General features: G+C 45.4%; 1 protein-coding gene across 1 annotated transcript; it reads right to left on the minus strand.

The window, feature by feature from the left end:
• Positions 1–1,190: 1,190 nt before the first annotated feature.
• SMARCB1 (SWI/SNF related BAF chromatin remodeling complex subunit B1) lies at positions 1,191–17,388 on the minus strand. The gene is made up of 10 exons (XM_070762522.1): positions 16,935–17,388; positions 16,702–16,813; positions 16,582–16,611; positions 13,343–13,472; positions 12,614–12,751; positions 10,085–10,212; positions 8,760–8,926; positions 3,471–3,661; positions 2,334–2,465; positions 1,191–1,442 (listed from the first exon to the last, which is right to left on the minus strand). Exons 1-10 carry the CDS (start codon positions 17,025–17,027, stop codon positions 1,403–1,405), a joined length of 1,161 nt encoding a protein of 386 aa, XP_070618623.1. The 5' UTR covers positions 17,028–17,388; the 3' UTR covers positions 1,191–1,402.
• Positions 17,389–17,673: the final 285 nt, after the last annotated feature.

A 17,673-nucleotide genomic window follows, 5' to 3' on the forward strand; every position in this document is an offset into this window, starting at 1 on the left:
AAATAAATAAATAAACCCTGCGCACATCGCTCTGGCCTTCTGAAGGATACTATAGCAGCAGTACTCTTTGGCACAATTTCAGAAATGTTAACTTTTAACATTGTACTGGGCCACATGGGTCAGGGCGAAATAACAATAAAAAAATTGTGGAGAGCTGCTGCTACAGGACCCTTTGGAAGGCTAGTGTGAGGAGCGTGGGGCCCATTGCTATTGATTTTGTGGCCGCAATTGATGGCAAAAGCGGCTGGGCTTGCTGGACCCATCAGGCAGCTGTACCTTGGATGGAACTGCCTGCTGATTATCACCGTTGGGTAAGGAAGGAGCGAGGCACATGGGGTATGTCGCTTGGCCTCCCCCTTCTTTTGCAGCTACAATTGGCTGCGAAAGCAGCCAGGCTTACAGGAGGCAGCAGCCGGCGCAGCTCAGCTGATCCACCGGTATCGATTAAGAGGTCAAGCAGCCCTGAGGTGACCGGGGAAAGGCTGCCTCCTGCGCTAGCCATGCCCACCCCCTTCAATAGGGCTTATTTTGGGGGGTAGGGCTTATATTAGGCATAACCCTCCAAAAAATTGGGCTAGGCCTTACTTTTTGAATAGGTCATATTTTCAGGGAAACAGTATTATATTTATATTTATAATATAACATAAAAATATAAACCTTTATAAAACTAGCATTATACAGCTTTTAAAATATCCCCGTAGTATTTCAATATATGTTACCTATATCAGTCTGGAAATATTTATTAAAATATTATCAGGAGTTGTCTCTGGCAGTTGCAGAACTGGGCAAAATTCCAAAGCAGATAATGACAGGTGTAGCTTAGAAGAGACTCGTGTTTAGCCAGAATAGAAACATTGCCGGCTCATTTTGTTAACTCGAGCACTCCAGAATGACTGTCATAGAATGACTGTCATAGTTTCAAGCAACAATAGAAGAAATATCCTTGTAAAATAAGCCATTAACTGAGTTCCTAGATTATACTAGTTTGCTTAACCACCATTTACTAAAGAAATGAGCTGAGTTCATGCAACAAGCTACACCAAAACCAAATGTGTCCCATAGTGGTTTAGTGACACCCCACCTCCCAAATATTGCAAAGAAAAGACGACTACTAGGCACATGGACAGAGAAAAAAGGGGAACTAAGTTGTATACATTTGGGGACAAAGAAAAGGAATCTGGAAATGCATCTTCCATCTTGATGGGTTATTTATTTAAAAATTGTTTGGGTGTGGGAAAAGGAGATTCGGACAGCTGCCACAATTTGTCTTTACTGGACCCCCAGAGTGGGGAAAGGAGGGATGGCTGGCTTTCCAAGCTAGTCCATGGAGGGCTACAGGCCCCCAAGCAGGAGGCCAGCACTTCGGAGAGATGCTCTTGTGGCTGAAGGTCCTTTGCAGAGGTTACCAGGCTGGAGCTGTGTTGGCTAAACGCCTCATGCGCCTGCAGGGAAGACAAGATTCATTAGCAGTAGATTCAGGGCACAACTTCAGTTTACCTCCAGAATACCTACGAGACTGTCTTCTGCCAATTGGGTCCCACAGAGTTGGCCTTCTCCGGGTCCCGTCAACAAAACAATGCCATCTGGCGGGACCCAGGGTAAGAGCCTTCTCTGTGGCGGCCCCGGCCCTCTGGAATCAACTCCCCCGGAGATTCGAACTAGCCCTACCCTCCTCGCCTTCCATAAAATGTTGAAGACTCACCTTTGCCTTAACAGATAAGTTTTTAAAACAATATATTTTAGATTAGTTTTTAAAAGTTTTTAACATTAGATTTGTATTTATATTGTATTGCTGTTATGTTGTGAGCTGCCCCGAGTCTTTGGAGAGGGGCGGCATACATATCTAATAAACTATTATTATTATTAAATTGGGAAACAGGCTGAAATAGAAGGCAGGAACTCTTTCGCAGGGAGAACAATACATGGAATTCAACACATGCCCCTCCCACCCAGTCACATGAACTTTAAGCCACCCCCAGTGACATGGCTAGCAAGCCAATCCTACCCAATCACATGACCATCAAGCCATACTCATAAAATAAGCCACGCCCACAGCACAGCAATAAAACTTTTGGTAGCCTATCACTGCTGTATGTATGGTTTTTTTATATTATTGATTTTATTGTTATATTTTTATCGTTTTTTACCGCTGTTGTATTTGTGACTGCTGTTAGCCGCTCTGAGTCCGTTTTGGAGTGAGAGGCATATAAATACAATAAGATAAAAATAAATAAAATTTATTTGCCAGCTATCTCGATGTGGAGCTACTGTAGGCTTGTGCATTTGATATCACGCAGAAAAAAAATTCCACAAGGGGAGGTGGCAGGCCGTACCTTGTGTTCCGGTCTTGGTCTCTGATCTTCTTCTCCATCTCTGCATCGGTGAGGGTTTCGAGCAGAGGGCACCACTGGTCAGCATCCCCAGTGTTACGAATGGCAATCTCCACCGTTGGCAAGGGGTTCTCACTAAGAGATGAAATGAGAAAGAATCAGAGGTAACAAAGTCCTGAGCTCCAAACCTTGGAGTCCAGGGTCACATCATTTTATTCTCACTCACATAATTAATAATAATAATAATAATAATAATAATAATAATAATAATTTATTAGATTTGTATGCCGCCCCTCTCGGAGAGGCTCACAACAAAATAACACAGTATAACAAATCTAATATTAAAAAACATTTTAAAACCCAACATTAAAACCATGCAACACAATCATTCCATGCATAAACTATATATGCCTGGGGGTATCTTAGTTCCCCCATGCCTGGCAACATAGGTGGGTCTTTATTAGATTTATATGCCACCCCTCTCCGAAGACTCGGGGCGGCTCACAACAATAATAAAACAGTGCGACAATGTAAACAAATCTAATATTAAAAAAGCATCTAAAAACCCATCATTTAAAAACCATGCAATACACGCATACCATACATAAAAGTATAAAAGCCTAGGGGAGGTGTCTCAATTCCCCCATGCCTAGTGATATAGGTGGGTCTTAAGTAGCTTGCGAAAGACAAGGAGGGTAGGGGCAGTTCTGATCTCTGGGGGGAGTTGATTCCAAAGGGCCGGGGCCGCCACAGGGAAGGCTCTCCCCTGGGGCCCATCAATTGACATTGTTTAGTCGACGGGACCTGGAGAAGGCCAACTCTGTGGGACCTAATTGGTCAGTGGGATTCGTGCCACGCTGGGATTGGTGCCATCCTATACGGACTGCCACGTCCAGTAGAATTGGATCTTAAGTTAAGCAGATTTTGGCTTCAGATTGTAGAAGATGCTTGTACTCCCAGGCACAGGGAAGCAGAGGTTCTGCATTGCAGCCCCTCCTCATTGTAGGAGTGAGAAAGTTGTGGCTCTCAGAACGTCAATTCCCAACCAACCGTCCTGAGCAGCACAGCCAAAGGAAATGTTCAGCAATACCTGGTGGCCCTCCCTCATCCCACTTGAAGGCAGGATCCAAGCATAAATACCTGAAGGCGTACGTCTTCTGATGCCAGCTCAGCTGCCCACGGATGCTGTAAGCGATGGTGGTGACGAACTCACCACCCAGTCCAAGCTCTGAGCATAGCTTCAGGGCAAACTTCTCAGGAGAATTCTCCTTCTCAGACATGTCCCACTCAAACTGGTCCACCAAGGAGATGTTCCCCACATGAATGTTGAGCTAGAAGCAGAAGACACAGGTGAGGTCTTCATTTTGTGTATGTCAAGCAAACTTGAATAAGGATTGCCTCTAATCTAACTTAAGAAAGGAAGAAATTCTGAGCCAAGTAGTTCAAAAGGATCTTTGATTAAGCAGATGTGAAAGCATTCCCTTCAAAGCAAGGTCTGGATGCCCTTAGGCAAAACAAGTGGATTTAAAGGAGTAGAGGCCCCTCTCCATTAGCCAGAATGGAGAAACCAGCAATACCCAAGTGTGAAAAATTCCCTTTAATCCACAACCCTGAGAACTAGAAGAACATATGACATATCCTACATATCCTACAGTTGCAGCCATAGTTCCCTCTAAGCTGAGCAGTGAGCAATCGCTCACTTAAAAATCATCATCAATTCAGAGTTTTCCAAACCTGCCCAGAAGCCGAGAGGGAAAGAGTGAGAGGGAAGGAGAGAGAGAGGAAGAGAGAGAAACAGATAGAAAAAAGAGAGGAAGGAAAAGAGAAAGAAAAAGAATGGGAGTAAGGAAGAGAGAAAGAAAATAAAAATCTAGTTTGAAACTAGCTCAACTATTTAAGTGGCATTTTGATATTGATAGAGTTGCCCTATTTATTTATTTATTTATTTATTTATTATTTCTGTGCCGCCCAGTCCCAAAGGGACTGCCGCTCAGACACTATACTTTTCCGCCCACCCCCCCAAAAAATTAGAGGGAACACTGGTTGCGGCCCTATTTGGACTGGGAGTCATTGCTCACAGTCACTCATGCCCTCATCACCTCGAGGTTTGACTACTGCAATGCTCTCTACCTGGGGCTACCTTTGAAAAGTATTTGGAAACTTCAGATTGTGCAGAGTGCGGCTGTGAGAGCTATCATGGGCATTCACAGATATGCCCATTATTATTTTTTTATTATTTATTGGATTTGTATGCCGCCCCTCTCCGTAGACTCGGAGCGGCTCACAACAGCAAAACAGTACAAATCTAATGATTAAAAAACAGTTTAAACCCTTAATGTAAAACAGCAACGGGGCGGCTAACAACAATGATAAAAACAGCATGTAACAATCCAATACTAAAACAACTAAAAAAAACCTTATTATAAAAACAAACATACACGCAAACATACCATGCATAAATTGTAAAGGCCTAGGGGGAAGGAATATCTCAGTTCCCCCACGCCTGACAGCAGAGGTGGGTTTTAAGGAGCTTACGAAAGGCAAGGAGGGTGGGGGGCAATTCTAATCTCTGGGGGGAGCTGGTTCCAGAGGGCCGGGGTCGCCACAGAGAAGGCTCTTCCCCTGGGTCCTGCGAAACGACATTGTTTAGTTGATGGGACCCGGAGAAGACCCACTCTGTGAGACCTAACTGGTCGCTGGGATTCGTGCGGCAGAAGGCGGTTCCGGAGATAATCTGGTCCGGTGCTATGAAGGGCTTTATAGGTCATAACCAACACTTTGAATTGTGACTGGAAACTGATTGGCAACCAATGCAGACTGCGGAGTGTTGGTATAACATGGGCATATTTGGGGAAGCCCATGATTGCTCTCGCAGCTGCATTCTGCACGATCTGAAGTTTCCGAACACTTTTCAAAGGTAGCCCCATGTAGAGAGCATTACACTAGTCGAGCCTCGAAGTGATGAGGGCATGAGTGACTGTGAGCAGTGACTCCCGGTCCAGATAGGGCCACAACTGGTGCACCAGGCGAACCTGGGCAAACGCCCTCCTCGCCACAGCTGAAAGATATTTCTCTAATGTGAGCTGTGGATCCAGGAGGATGCCCAGGTTGCGGACCCTCTCTGAGGGGGTCAATGACTCCCCCCCAGGGTGATGGATAGACAGATAGAATTGTCCCTGGGAGGCAAAACCCACACCCACTCCGTCTTATCAGGGTTCAGTTTGAGTCTATTGACACCCATCCAGACCCTAACAGCCTCCAGACACCGGCACATCACTTCCACTGCTTCGTTGACTGGACATGGGGTGGAGATGTACAACTGGGTATCATCCGCATACTGATGATACCTCACCCCATGCCCTTGGATGTTTTGTCATCACTCCACAGCTTGCACTGGCTGCCGATCAGTTTCTGGTCACAATTCAAAGTATTAGTTATGACATATAAAGCCCTACATGGCATTGGACCAGACCGCCTGCTGCCGCACAAATCCCAGCAACCGATTAAGTTCCACAGAGTTGGCCTTCTCCGGGTCCCGTCTACAAAACAATGCTGTCTGGCGGGACCCAGGGGAAGAGCCTTCTCTGTGGCAGCCCTGGCCCTCTGGAATCACCTCCCCCCGGAAATTAGGACTGCCCCCACCCTTCTTGCCTTTCGCAAACTTTTGAAAACTCATCTATGTCGCTAGGCATGGAGGAATTGATATATCCTTAGCTGCCTTTGATTTTATGGATGGCGTGTTTGGGCTGTAGGGGTTTTTTAAAGACTGTTTTAACATTGGACTTGTATATGATGTTTTATTGTTGTGAGCCGCTCTGAGTCCTCGGAGAGGGGTGGCATACAAATCTAATAAATTATTATTATTATTATTATCATCATCATTATTATTTCCCCCCTCCCCATAAACCATTTCCCCCGAGGTGACGAGATCTCAAGATTTGTTGTTAAGAGAGTTGTTGTTAATGGCGAGTATTCTGAGCAGACTGGTTACAAGCGGTGTGCCACAAGGGTCTGTTCTGGGTCCTATTCTTTTTAATCTGTTTGTGAGTGACATAGGGGAAGGTTTGGTAGGGAAGGTTTGCCTATTTGCCGATGACTCTAAAGTGTGCAATAGGGTTGATATTCCTGGAGGTGTCTGTAATATTGTAAATGATTTAGCTTTACTAGATAAATGATCAAAGCAATGGAAACTGCAGTTTCATGTTTCCTAATGTAAAATAATGCACTTGGGGAAAAGGAATCCTCAATCTGAGTATTGCATTGGCAGTTCTGTGTTAGCAAAAACTTCAGAAGAGAAGGATTTAGAGGTAGTGATTTCTGACAGTCTCAAAATGGGTGAACAGTGCGGTCAGGTGGTAGGGAAAGCAAGTAGAATGCTTGGCTTCCCTGAGCAGGAAGAAGGAGATTGTGATCCCGCTATATAGAGCACTGGTGAGACCACATTTGGAATACTGTGCTTAGTTCTGGAGACCTCACCTACAAAAAGATATTGACAAAATTGAACAGGTGCAAAGACAGGCTACAAAAATGGTGGAAGGCCTTAAGCATAAAACGTATCAGGAAAGACTTAATGAACTCAATCTGTATAGTCTGGAGGATAGAAGGGAAAGGGGGACATGATCGAAACATTTCAATATGTTAAAGCAGAGATCTTCAAACTTGGCAACTTTAAGACTTGTGGACTTCAACTCCCAGAATTCTTCAGCAAGCATAGCATAAAATAGCGTAGCACAGAATAGCTGGCTGAATCTGGGAGTTGAAGTCCACAAGTCTTAAAATTGCCAAGTTTGGGGATCCCTGTGTTAAAGGGTTAAATAAGGTTCAGGAGGGAAGTGTTTAGGAAAAGGAACACAAGATACAGTAATTGGTCAATATACATTTAACAGTAAACAAGAAACAATAAAAAAAAGGCGGGCGAGTGTACGATAAATCTGTACTGAAAATATAAACTAAAAATATTCTCAGTAGCTCATTACAATATAGCTAATAATCTGAATTATAAATAAATAAGAGAAGTGTTGAGTATAGCAAAGCAAAGAGATTTTGAATAGATCAATTTAATTTTTAACATATATCTTTAGCTGTCTATGTTATACAGTGAACCCTCGAGTTTCGCGTCCTCGAGCATCGCGAAAGGGCTATTTCGCTAGTTTTCAACCCGGAAGTAAACTCCACCATCTGCGCATGCGTGCCCTTCCACGCATGCGTAGATGGTGGAGTTTCCCCGCCGGGCAGAGGCTTCCCTGGGTCTTCCCCCTCTTGCCCCGGTAAGACCCCAGCGGCGGTGGGCGGGCGGGCGGCGCGCGCGAGCTTGGGGCAGCCTAGCTCCGCTTCCCAGCTGGGAAGCGGAGCCGGCAACAGCGTGGGCGGGCGGGCGGCGCGCGCGAGCTTGGGGCAGCCTAGCTCCGCTTCCCAGCTGGGAAGCGGAGCCGGCAACAGCGTGGGCGGGCGGGCGGCGCGCGCGAGCTTTGGGCAGCCTAGCTCCCAGCTGGGAAGCGGAGCCGGCAACAGCGTGGGCGGGCGGGCGGCGCGCGCGAGCTTTGGGGCAGCCTAGCTCCCAGCTGGGAAGCGGAGCCGGCAACAGCGTGGGCGGGCGGGCGGCGCGCGCGAGCTTTGGGGCAGCCTAGCTCCCAGCTGGGAAGCGGAGCCGGCAACACCGTGGGCGGGCGGGCGGCGCGCGCGAGCTTTGGGCAGCCTAGCTCCGCTTCCCAGCTGGGAAGCGGAGCCGGCAACAGCGTGGGCGGGCGGGCGGCGCGCGCGAGCTTTGGGGCAGCCTAGCTCCGCTTCCCAGCTGGGAAGCGGAGCCGGCAACAGCGTGGGCGGGCGGGCGGTGCGCGCGAGCTTTGGGCAGCCTAGCTCCGCTTCCCAGCTGGGAAGCGGAGCTAGGGTGTCCCCAAGCGCGCGCGCACCCCAGGCGCGAGCAACGGGGTGGGCGGGCGAAGGGCGGGCGGCAGTGGAAGTAAAAACACCATCTGCGCACGCGCAGATGGTGTTTTTACTTCCGCACCGCTACTTCGCGAAAAATCGATCATCGCTTGGGGTCCTGGAACGGAACCCTCGCGATGATCGAGGGTTCACTGTATTTTGTTGTACAATTTTTGTTTCTTCCCCCCCTTTTTTCTCTTCTTTATCTCTACATGTTTATATTGTTATTTGTACTTAAATGTATTTACTGTATTTAGCCTTGTAAATAAAAATAATTTTAAAAAGACACGGTAATTGGTGTGCAAACATGCTGGAGGCAAGAATGGCTTTCAATGACAGGAAATCAGAAAAAGATTTAATCAATGGTAAGGAAAACAACTTGCTACATCTCCTCTGGTTTCCAGCCTTTGTTTTGCTTTTTCCTATGCTGTGCATAACTTTGTTAAAGCTGAGCTGTCTTTACAAGCTTTGTGGGACTTTACCAGCTGCCTCCCCTCTCCTTGCCTTAATGATGACCCGCTGATCTGATTGGTCCTCCAGGATGCTGTCGGTAGGGTAGGACTCAATTTGCTGTCGGATTGCAGATGCGATGGCAGGAACAAAAGTGAGGGGATTCAAATCCAAGTCATCACAGAGAATCTCTGAAAACATTTCTGGAGTCATCAGTTTTTCTGTTAGAAATGAGAGACCTGTGTTATTAGGCAAAACACCACAGCAACATTTGCCTCTGAGCTACAAATACTCTAAAGCAGTAATTTTCAACCTTTCTTGAGCCGCGGCACATTTTTTACATTTACGAAACTCTGCGGCACATTGAGCAGAGGGGGGGGGGGGGCTAAAAAAAGTTTGGACAAAAAAATTCTCTCTCTCTCTTCCTCCCTTTCGCTCTATTTCTCTCTCCCTCCATTTCTCTCCCTTCATCTTTCTTTCTCTCTCTCCCTCTTTCTTTCTCTTCCTTCCTTCCTCTTTTTTGCTCTTTCTCTCCCTCACTCCATGTCTTTCTTTCTCTCTCTCTCCTTCCCTCCCTCTTGCTCTCTCTTTCTTTCTCTCTTGCTCTCTCTTTCTTTCTTTTTCTTGTTCTCTTTCTCTTTCTTTCTTTCTCTCTCTCTTGCTCTTTCTCTCTCTTGCTTTCTTTCTCTCTCTCTCTCTTGCTTTCTTTCTCTCTCTGAGCTTCACGGCACACCTGACCATGTCTCGTGACACACTAGTGTGCTGCGTCATACTGGTTGAAAAACACTGCTCTAAAGCACTTTTGTCAGGTTACAACAAAAACCAATCAGTTCTTTGTGATCAGTTAACGGAATGACTTAAAATACAGTACACAAAATATATTCACAGGCAAAAGGAGACTTTTAAAACAAAGCTCTATGAAGCTTTCGTTTCTGACACTAACAAAATCAAGATTATACGCAGGAGTATAAAAGGCAACATCTAAGTGTGGTGAGTTCAAGCCCCTGCTGCAGTTGCCTTATTGAGGGCCCTAAGATTTGTGCTGCTTTGGATGTGGCCAATTTATGCTAATGGTTTTAACTCCAAAACCGTTTCTGAGTGTGATGATTGGTGCATAGCTTTTTTTGGTTTTTAAATTAGTTTTAATTACTATATTGGTGCATAGCTAAAAAGAAAATATTTTCTGGTTTACTAATTTTCCTGAAAACGTCAAAACCCTTTATAAAACTGCTGCATTTTCTGTTTATAGTTCAAAAAACTCAAGTGTGTACACTATCCAATCTGAAGTGAAGAGTAGGGAAAAGCCGTATTTGCTCATGTTTGTTCCCAATGCTTGGAATCAGGATGGTTAGATCATTTGCCTGTCTTCTTTTACAAACCATTCATATTCCACGTAAAAGCGTCTCTCAGTTTCTGCCCATCAATTTCCATGTCCAGCCGGATTGGGACCAGCACCTCTGGTTGTGAGGCATTTTCGTGGATCACTGCTGGGTCATGGTCATCAAAGCTGAGAAAAAATGACAGGACCACCACTGAATTAGACACAACAGACACCAGGGGCAAGGGAGGGCAGATTCAAGGAACAGGAATCAGGAGGGCTCTGGGGAACATTCTACCCTCGCAGGAGAAGGAACAGCACGCTCATCCTTTCTGGTTTGTGAAACCACTGGAGGTAAAACACCATAAGTGCAGTTACAACACATATGATTAAGAGTATTTTTCATCAGATATATTCAAACCCTCACCGAACAAGCTGTTAAACTCCATTTAAAAATTTGGTAATTTTTTTTCAATAACTAACTGTTCTGCCTGACTGGGCTCAGGCAATGCGTAATAGTCCAAGGAAAAGAAATCAAACACACACGTGCTCTGCTAATCAGCAAACTTGTATTAGATAAACAAAAAAGGGTTACTCAAAAACAGTTCTTAGTGTCCAAAAACAATGATAGTGCAAGGCTTACTTCAGCCGCATACAAAAACACAGAAAAAAACAAACAAAGACAACCTGGAATGAGCAAAGACGTTTCAGGAGTCCTTTCGAATCTTTGGAGCAAACAGCAAGTCCCAGAGTTTTCTCCTCCCACTTGTCTGAAAAAGCTGGGTTGAAAACTCCAACGGCACGGAACAGAAACTTCAGAGCAGGAACCACAAAATAACACAAACAGCCACAGTTTGCCTTGGCCTTTGTTCCCTTTTATCCCTTTAGCCCTCATTAAGGGAACCACACCCAGCCCTCAGTATAAGAACCACACCCAGCCCAGGTGCTACTCTGATGACTTGTAATATTCCTTAAAGCGATCCCTTCTTTGCATAGCTCTTTGGCTACGCAGATCAATATATTGATCTGCAGAAGAATCCAAGGACGAAAGACTGTCTGAGGGACTGTATGCCAAATCCCCTGGGCTGTCTGCTGAATCCTGCGTACCAGTGGCCTCGTCCTCCTGGCTGTTTGCCACATCTTCCTGGCTATCAGCCAGGCTTTCGCATTCACTTTGCGCCACGTCTCTCCCATCTGTGGGAGCAACGACTGGCCCAGGCCCAAACACAACACTAACCAGCTATGCTTTCAATCTTGTTCACTGGATTAAAATATGATATTATATACAGTGCTTCTCCTGTTATGGTGCCATAAGAAATTTGTCATAAATGTCTCCCTTCCTCTCATTTTTTACTTTGAATGGTTATTGACTAAGAAAAGAAGATGGAACGTCAATTACCATAAATTATTATATACTGATAATATTTTGTGCTTTACTGACAAGTATTGATGGTTTTAAAAATCAACATTTATAGATTGAAAGACGCTTTATTAGTAACAGGTTATTCTCTTAATTAGAAAGAGTAATATTCTTCCTCTTAGTTCTAAGGTTGCTGTGGGTACACATGGGCTTTTGCTTCATCCCATTTAAATATATTGCAGATTTTTTTTCCTTTAGGAAGCTTTCTTTGTTGGTAGTATTAATAATTCCAATTTTCTCAAGCCATTATCTATATAAATAAGTCATTTAGAAACCTCCAAAACTAATAGAGGTAAATGGCGTGTGATTAAAGTAAAAGTGATCAAGTGCTTTGGTCCAGAGAAAAACCAAGATTTCAGCACCCCATGAAAATGGGTGACCACGTAATACTCTCGGATAGTATGCTGTTCCAAAGAATAGGCAGTCCAACAGAGAAAGCATATCCCATCACATAATATACTCCACACAATTGACCTAGACTATGTTTATTCAGTTAGATCTCTGGGAAGATGGCCAATCCTGCAAATAAACCAGCCCAATTCAACATTGATCTTCATTATATGATTACCAGTACTTGAAATTGGATCTACATCAACTGGGAGTCAGTGCAGTTGCAAACAAGTTTCAAGGCCAACCCTATGTACAGTGTGTTGCAATAGTCCAAATGGGAGATGACCAAGGCATATGTGACCATGAGCACTGGTTCTCAGTCCGTGGATGGGAGCAACTGGAGCCCCAGAGGTGCACAAAGGTCTTCGTGGTCACACTGCCACCTGCTCTTAAGTCTTTTCTAAGACTAAAGAGCAAGTGACTTAGATCATGTAGTCTTAATTCTTTCAAAACTTTTGCAAGCAACATCAGTGATTCAGGAAAACGTACTATCCCTTAAAAGACAAATAATCATTTGTATATGAAATCTGACTATTACATGTTATTATTAGTTAGAAAGCTAAAGATTTTTGCATTTAAAAAGCTTAAGTCTCTAGTTGATGCAAAAACTTTGCACACCAAGAAATCTGGAACCATATGGTTTCTATACCAACATCTCTCCTTTTTTCTACATAACTACACTTCTTTTTCAGGTAAAAACCCATTTGTGGGAGCACTCGGCTACTGCAATCCAGAATTCCACTCCTAACCAATTTGCCCCAAATAAATTGTTACGCTCACCAGAGTGGGAATGTTCTCTTTTTGTCTCGGCCCAGGCGGTTTCTGTTAATGGTGGTTGAGCAAGGCACAGCATCCAGATGATGGGAGCTATTGGGAAGAGTTGGCACCCACTGGCTGTTTCTTTTGGCCTTCTGTTCCCTTGAAGATAAAAGTGCTCATGAAGAAGACGAACATTATGCTTTCCTGGATGAGAATTCACATGCAACACTGACACCTGCTGTAGGTTTTATGTGGATTTTGCTATAGAGTGTTCCTTCGATTTTCGCGGGTTCGAACTTAGCGGAAAGTCTATACCACGGTTTTTCAAAAATATTAATTAAAAAATACTTTGCGGGTTTTTTCCCTGTACCACAGTTTTTCCCACCCGATGACATCATCGCCAAACTTTCGTCTGCCTTTAATAATTTTTTAAAAATAAACTTTAATAAATAAACATGGTGAATGGTTGCTAAGGCAATGGAAACTTACAATTTAGGGGTTTAAAGTGTTAAGGGAAGGCTTGTGATACTGTTCATAGCCAAAAATAGTGTATTTACTTCCGCATCTCTACTTCACAGAAATTCAACTTTCGCGGGCGGTCTCGGAACGCATCCCCCACGAAAAGCGAGGGAACGCTGTATATATTCAGCAAAGTAAATTTTGCAAGGAAGACAGTTGCACCACCAGACCCAGAAGATGCACATGGCCCTTCTTTGCATGTAGCAAGAGGGAAATAAATCAGCCGGTTACCTAAGATAGGTGGGAGGTTCGGTGCTGATGGAGACGGCTTTGTATTTCTCATCATTTCCATCCAGGATTTCTTCAACTTCAGAAGCTTTCAAGAGAGTCACGCTGGTGGCCAGGGTGGTATATCCATGATCTGGAACAGGAAAGGGAGACCCAGAATCTGTGGGTTGTGGACTTTGAGAAGCACCAACCTCTCAGACAACTAAAAGATCAAAAAAATCAAGGCCGGCACCTGGGCTGACTGGCCAGGAAAGCAAAGCTAGCCAAAAGTGGGCTCCCATTCCCTCATTGTTGTGAGCCACCCCGAGTCTGCGGAGAGGGGCGGCATATAAATCCAATAAATCTAATCTAATCTAACCTAATCATCTCAGGTTCTAACTCACCCCTTTCACAAAATAGAATACTTTCACAGATGTTCCGCCAAACTACTGTTTCAGCAAGAGCATTATTCATTAAGATAGTTGTATAAATTGCCTATTTCCATCAATAACAAAAGCATTAAATTATTCCATAATAAGGGTTTGGGTTTTTTTTGGTTTTTTAAGTTGTTTTAGTATTGGGTTGTTACATGCTGTTTTTTTATCACTGTTGTTAGCCGCCCCGAGTCTACGGAGAGGGGCGGCATACAAATCCAATAAATAATAATAAAAATAATAATTAACAAGGAGTAATTAACTGGCAGCCCACAAACCACCTGCACCCCAATACTCTGCAGCAGAAGTCTTCAAACTTGGCAATTTTAAGACTTGTGGACTTCAACTCCCAGAATTCTCCAGCCAGTATAGCTGGTTAGAGAATTCTGGGAGTTGAAGTCCACAAGTCTTAAACTTGCCAAGTTTGGGGACCCCTGCTCTGCAGAATGGCCAAGTCTTTACAATAAGATTTTCCAAACAGCATCACAAAGCTTAGTACTGGGGATAATACATACATGGATGGGAATAAGGAGGTCGCTGACCATTTGAATAGCTACTTCTGTTCAGTTTTCTCAGAAGACAGCTTACAATATAATACTATGGATAGATACTGTATAGCACTGCTTCCAGCTTTAGGGATTCAGCTCCAGTGATCCCAGAGGTTGATCTCTTCGAAGAACTTGATAAATAAGGCAATGGGTCCAGATTGCATCCACCCCAGAGTTCTTAAAGAACTCAGATCTGTCATTGCTACCCCCCTGACTGATTTGTTTAACCAATCCTTTTAACAGGAGATGTTCCTGATGATTGGAGAATGGCCAGTGTTGTGCCTATCCACAAGAAGGGCAGTAGAGAAGAAGCTGGTAACTACAGGCCAGTTATAGTTAAAATGATGGAGACTCTACTCAAAAAGAGGATAAATCAGCACCTAAAAACCAATGACTTATTGGACCCAAGCCAGCATGGCTTTACTGAAGGCAAATCATGTCAGACTAATTTCATTGATTTTTTTGACTATGTCACAAAGGTGTTGGATGAAGATGGTGCCGTGGATATTGCCTATCTGGACTTCAGCAAAACCTTTGATACGGTTCCACATAAAGAGCTGATAGATAAGTTAGTGAAGATTGGACTTAATCCCTGGATAGTTCAGTGGATTGCACGCCCACCAAGCCATACCCACAGTACCATTAGTAAAAAACAAACTGGATTTCACCACTGCCTGTATCCCACAGTGCTTCTGGTCAGGGAAGGTGATGGGAGGATGGGCTGTTGTAGCCATAGCATCACTGTGCAAGATTCTTATATATCAATAATGCACTTTAGGAAAAGGAATCCTTAATCTGAGTATTGCATTGGCAGTTCTGTGTTAGCAAAAACTTCAGAAGAGAAGGATTTAGGGATAGTGATTTCTGGCAGTCTCGAAATGGGTGGACAGTTTGGTCAGGCAGTGGGGAAAGCGAGTAGGATGCTTGGTTGCATAGCTAGAGGTAGAACAAGCAGGAAGAGGGAAATTGTGATCCCGCTCTATAGAGCACTGATAAGACCACATTTGGAATACTGTGTTCAGTTCTGGAGACCTCACCTACGAAAAGGTATGGATAAAATTGAACGGGTCCAAAGACGGCTCACAAAAATGGTGGAAGGTCTTAAGCATAAAACTTATCAGGAAAGACTTCATGAACTCAATATGTATAGTCTTATCTGTATGATTGGGTTGTGTGATTATTTTATTATAAGGGTTTTTTAAATTGGGTTTTTAAATATTGGATTTGTATTTTGTTTATTATTGTTGTGCGCTGCCCTGAATCTTCGGAGAGGGGCGGCATACAAATCTAATAAATTATTATTATTATGATTATTATTATTATTACTACTACTACTACTACTACTTTGCATTCCCTTCTGGCGGAGCCGCCTTACCTCACCTTCCGAGTTCTATCCCAGCGCCCTATTAGGTCCCACAGAGTTGGCCTTCTCCAGGTCCCGTCGACTAAACAATGTCGTCTGGCAGGCCCCAGGGGAAGAGCCTTCTCTGTGGCGACCCTGGCCCTCTGGAACAAACTCCCCCCAGAGATCAGAACTGCCCCCACCCTCCTTGTCTTTCGTAAATTGCTCAAGACCCACCTATATCAGCGCCAGGAATGGGGGAATTGAGACATCTCTCCCGGGGCTTATATAGTTTATGTATGGTATGTTTGTGTTGTATGACAGTGTTTCCCAACCATGGCAACTTGAAGATATCTGGACTTCAACTCCCAGAATTCTGGGAGTTGAAGTCCAAACATCTTCAAGTCGCCAGGTTGGGAAACACTGTTGTATGATTTTTAAATGATGGGTTTTTAGATAATTTTTAATATTAGATTTGTTACATTGTATACTGTCATTATTATTGTTGTGAGCCGCTCTGAGTCTTCTAATTAATAATAATGATAATAATAATAATAATAATAATAATTATTATTATTATTATTTATTAGATTTGTATGCCACCCCTCTCCGAAGACTCGGAGCGGCTCACAACAACAACAACAACAATAATTATTATTATTATTCCTGCCGAAGAGGGGCAACCTCCAAAAACGGCCAGGGGGAAGGGGCGCCTGCCTTCATGGCTTTTCTTCAACTAAACAGGCTGCGCGGGTCCCGGAAAACGAGCTGTTGCCTCCCCCACCACCACCCCGGCACTCGGTCACTGCCCCCCCCCCCCCACGTCTTCTCCCCCTTGGGGCCTCAATGGGTGTGGGGGTTCCTTTCTGCCAGGCATACCCCCCCCCCACGCGAGACCCTGATGCCCAGCCCCGCCCCCCTCCCGCGCGGGACACTCACATCTCCTCGGGCTGTGGCTCCGCTGCGACTCTGCGGGGAGGAGAGCAAAGAGAGCGTCAGGCCGGGCCCGCCGCCGCCGCCCCCCCCTCCCGCGCCGCGCCCCCTTCCCTCGGGGCTCACCGTGGGACGAGGCGACGATCTTCTTGCGCTCCTCCACCGTCGCCAGGCGCCTCCAGAGCGACGGGTAGCGCTTGTAGAGGGAGCCGCGGAACATCCGCAGGTAGTTGCCCACCTGCAGGGCAACACAAGGGGCGCCGCCGGGGGGTCAGGCCGGGGGAGGGTGTCGAGCGGAGGGGAAGGGAGGAGGAGGGCGGCGGCGGACCTGCCCGCCACAAGGCCGCGGAGCCACCCACCTCGGAGCCGATCATGTAGAAGTCGCCGTCCTCCTCCAGCTGGAACTTGACGGGCTTCTGCCCGAAGGTCTTGCTCAGCGCCATCATCATCATGGCTGGGCACGGCCTACCGCACGACGCCAGTGCGCACGCGCGGCCCTTCGGGACCCGGATGAGGCGGTCGCCTTGGAGACCGGGCCGGTCGCTGGGGCGGGGCGCGCTGAGGCGTTGGGAGTCACTTCGGCGGTGTAGCTAAGCGGCCGGCTGGGATGCCCCTCCGCGTTGGGCCGAACAAGAGATGGACGCGCGCCTCAAAGCGAAATACAGTAGGCCCGAGGAAAGAGGAGACGAAAGAGCCTCCTCCTCTGGAGAAGTGGGAAAGGAGAGCGAAATGGCGTCGTCTCCTGCAAGAGCATCCAGCAGCGCCGAGGAAAGGGAGGGACTGTCTGTGGCTGGGACTGGGAAGAAAGCGCCCCGCAATAGTAATGGGGGAATGCAATTGGGAGACCAGCTCTGCCACAAGGGCAAAATCGGATAGGTTCCTGATTGGCCGAGCTGCTCGTAAGAATAATAATAGTAATAATAATAATAATAATTTAGATTTGTATGCCGCCCCTCTCCAAAGACTCGGGGTGGCTCACAACGACAATAAACAATGTAGTATAACTCCAATAATTAAAACTATAGCTAAAAACCCATTATTAAAAAACAGTCAATGCTACCCAATCATAACCACACATACATCTTACTAGCCAAAAAG

Source organism: Erythrolamprus reginae, chromosome 10, assembly GCF_031021105.1.
Source record: "Erythrolamprus reginae isolate rEryReg1 chromosome 10, rEryReg1.hap1, whole genome shotgun sequence".
Classification (NCBI taxonomy): Eukaryota; Metazoa; Chordata; class Lepidosauria; order Squamata; family Dipsadidae; genus Erythrolamprus; species Erythrolamprus reginae.

Excerpts from the sequence above, each read along its gene's own strand:
- SMARCB1 (XM_070762522.1), bottom strand. The coding sequence starts at position 17,027 with ATGATGATGATGGCGCTGAGCAAGACCTTCGGGCAGAAGCCCGTCAAG. Across the intron at positions 16,612-16,701 it reads GATCGTCGCCTCGTCCCACG|AGTCGCAGCGGAGCCACAGC; the intron begins GTGAGCCCCGAG and ends TCCTCCCCGCAG. Across the intron at positions 13,473-16,581 it reads GAGCCACAGCCCGAGGAGAT|ATCATGGATATACCACCCTG; the intron begins GTGAGTGTCCCG and ends TTCCTGTTCCAG.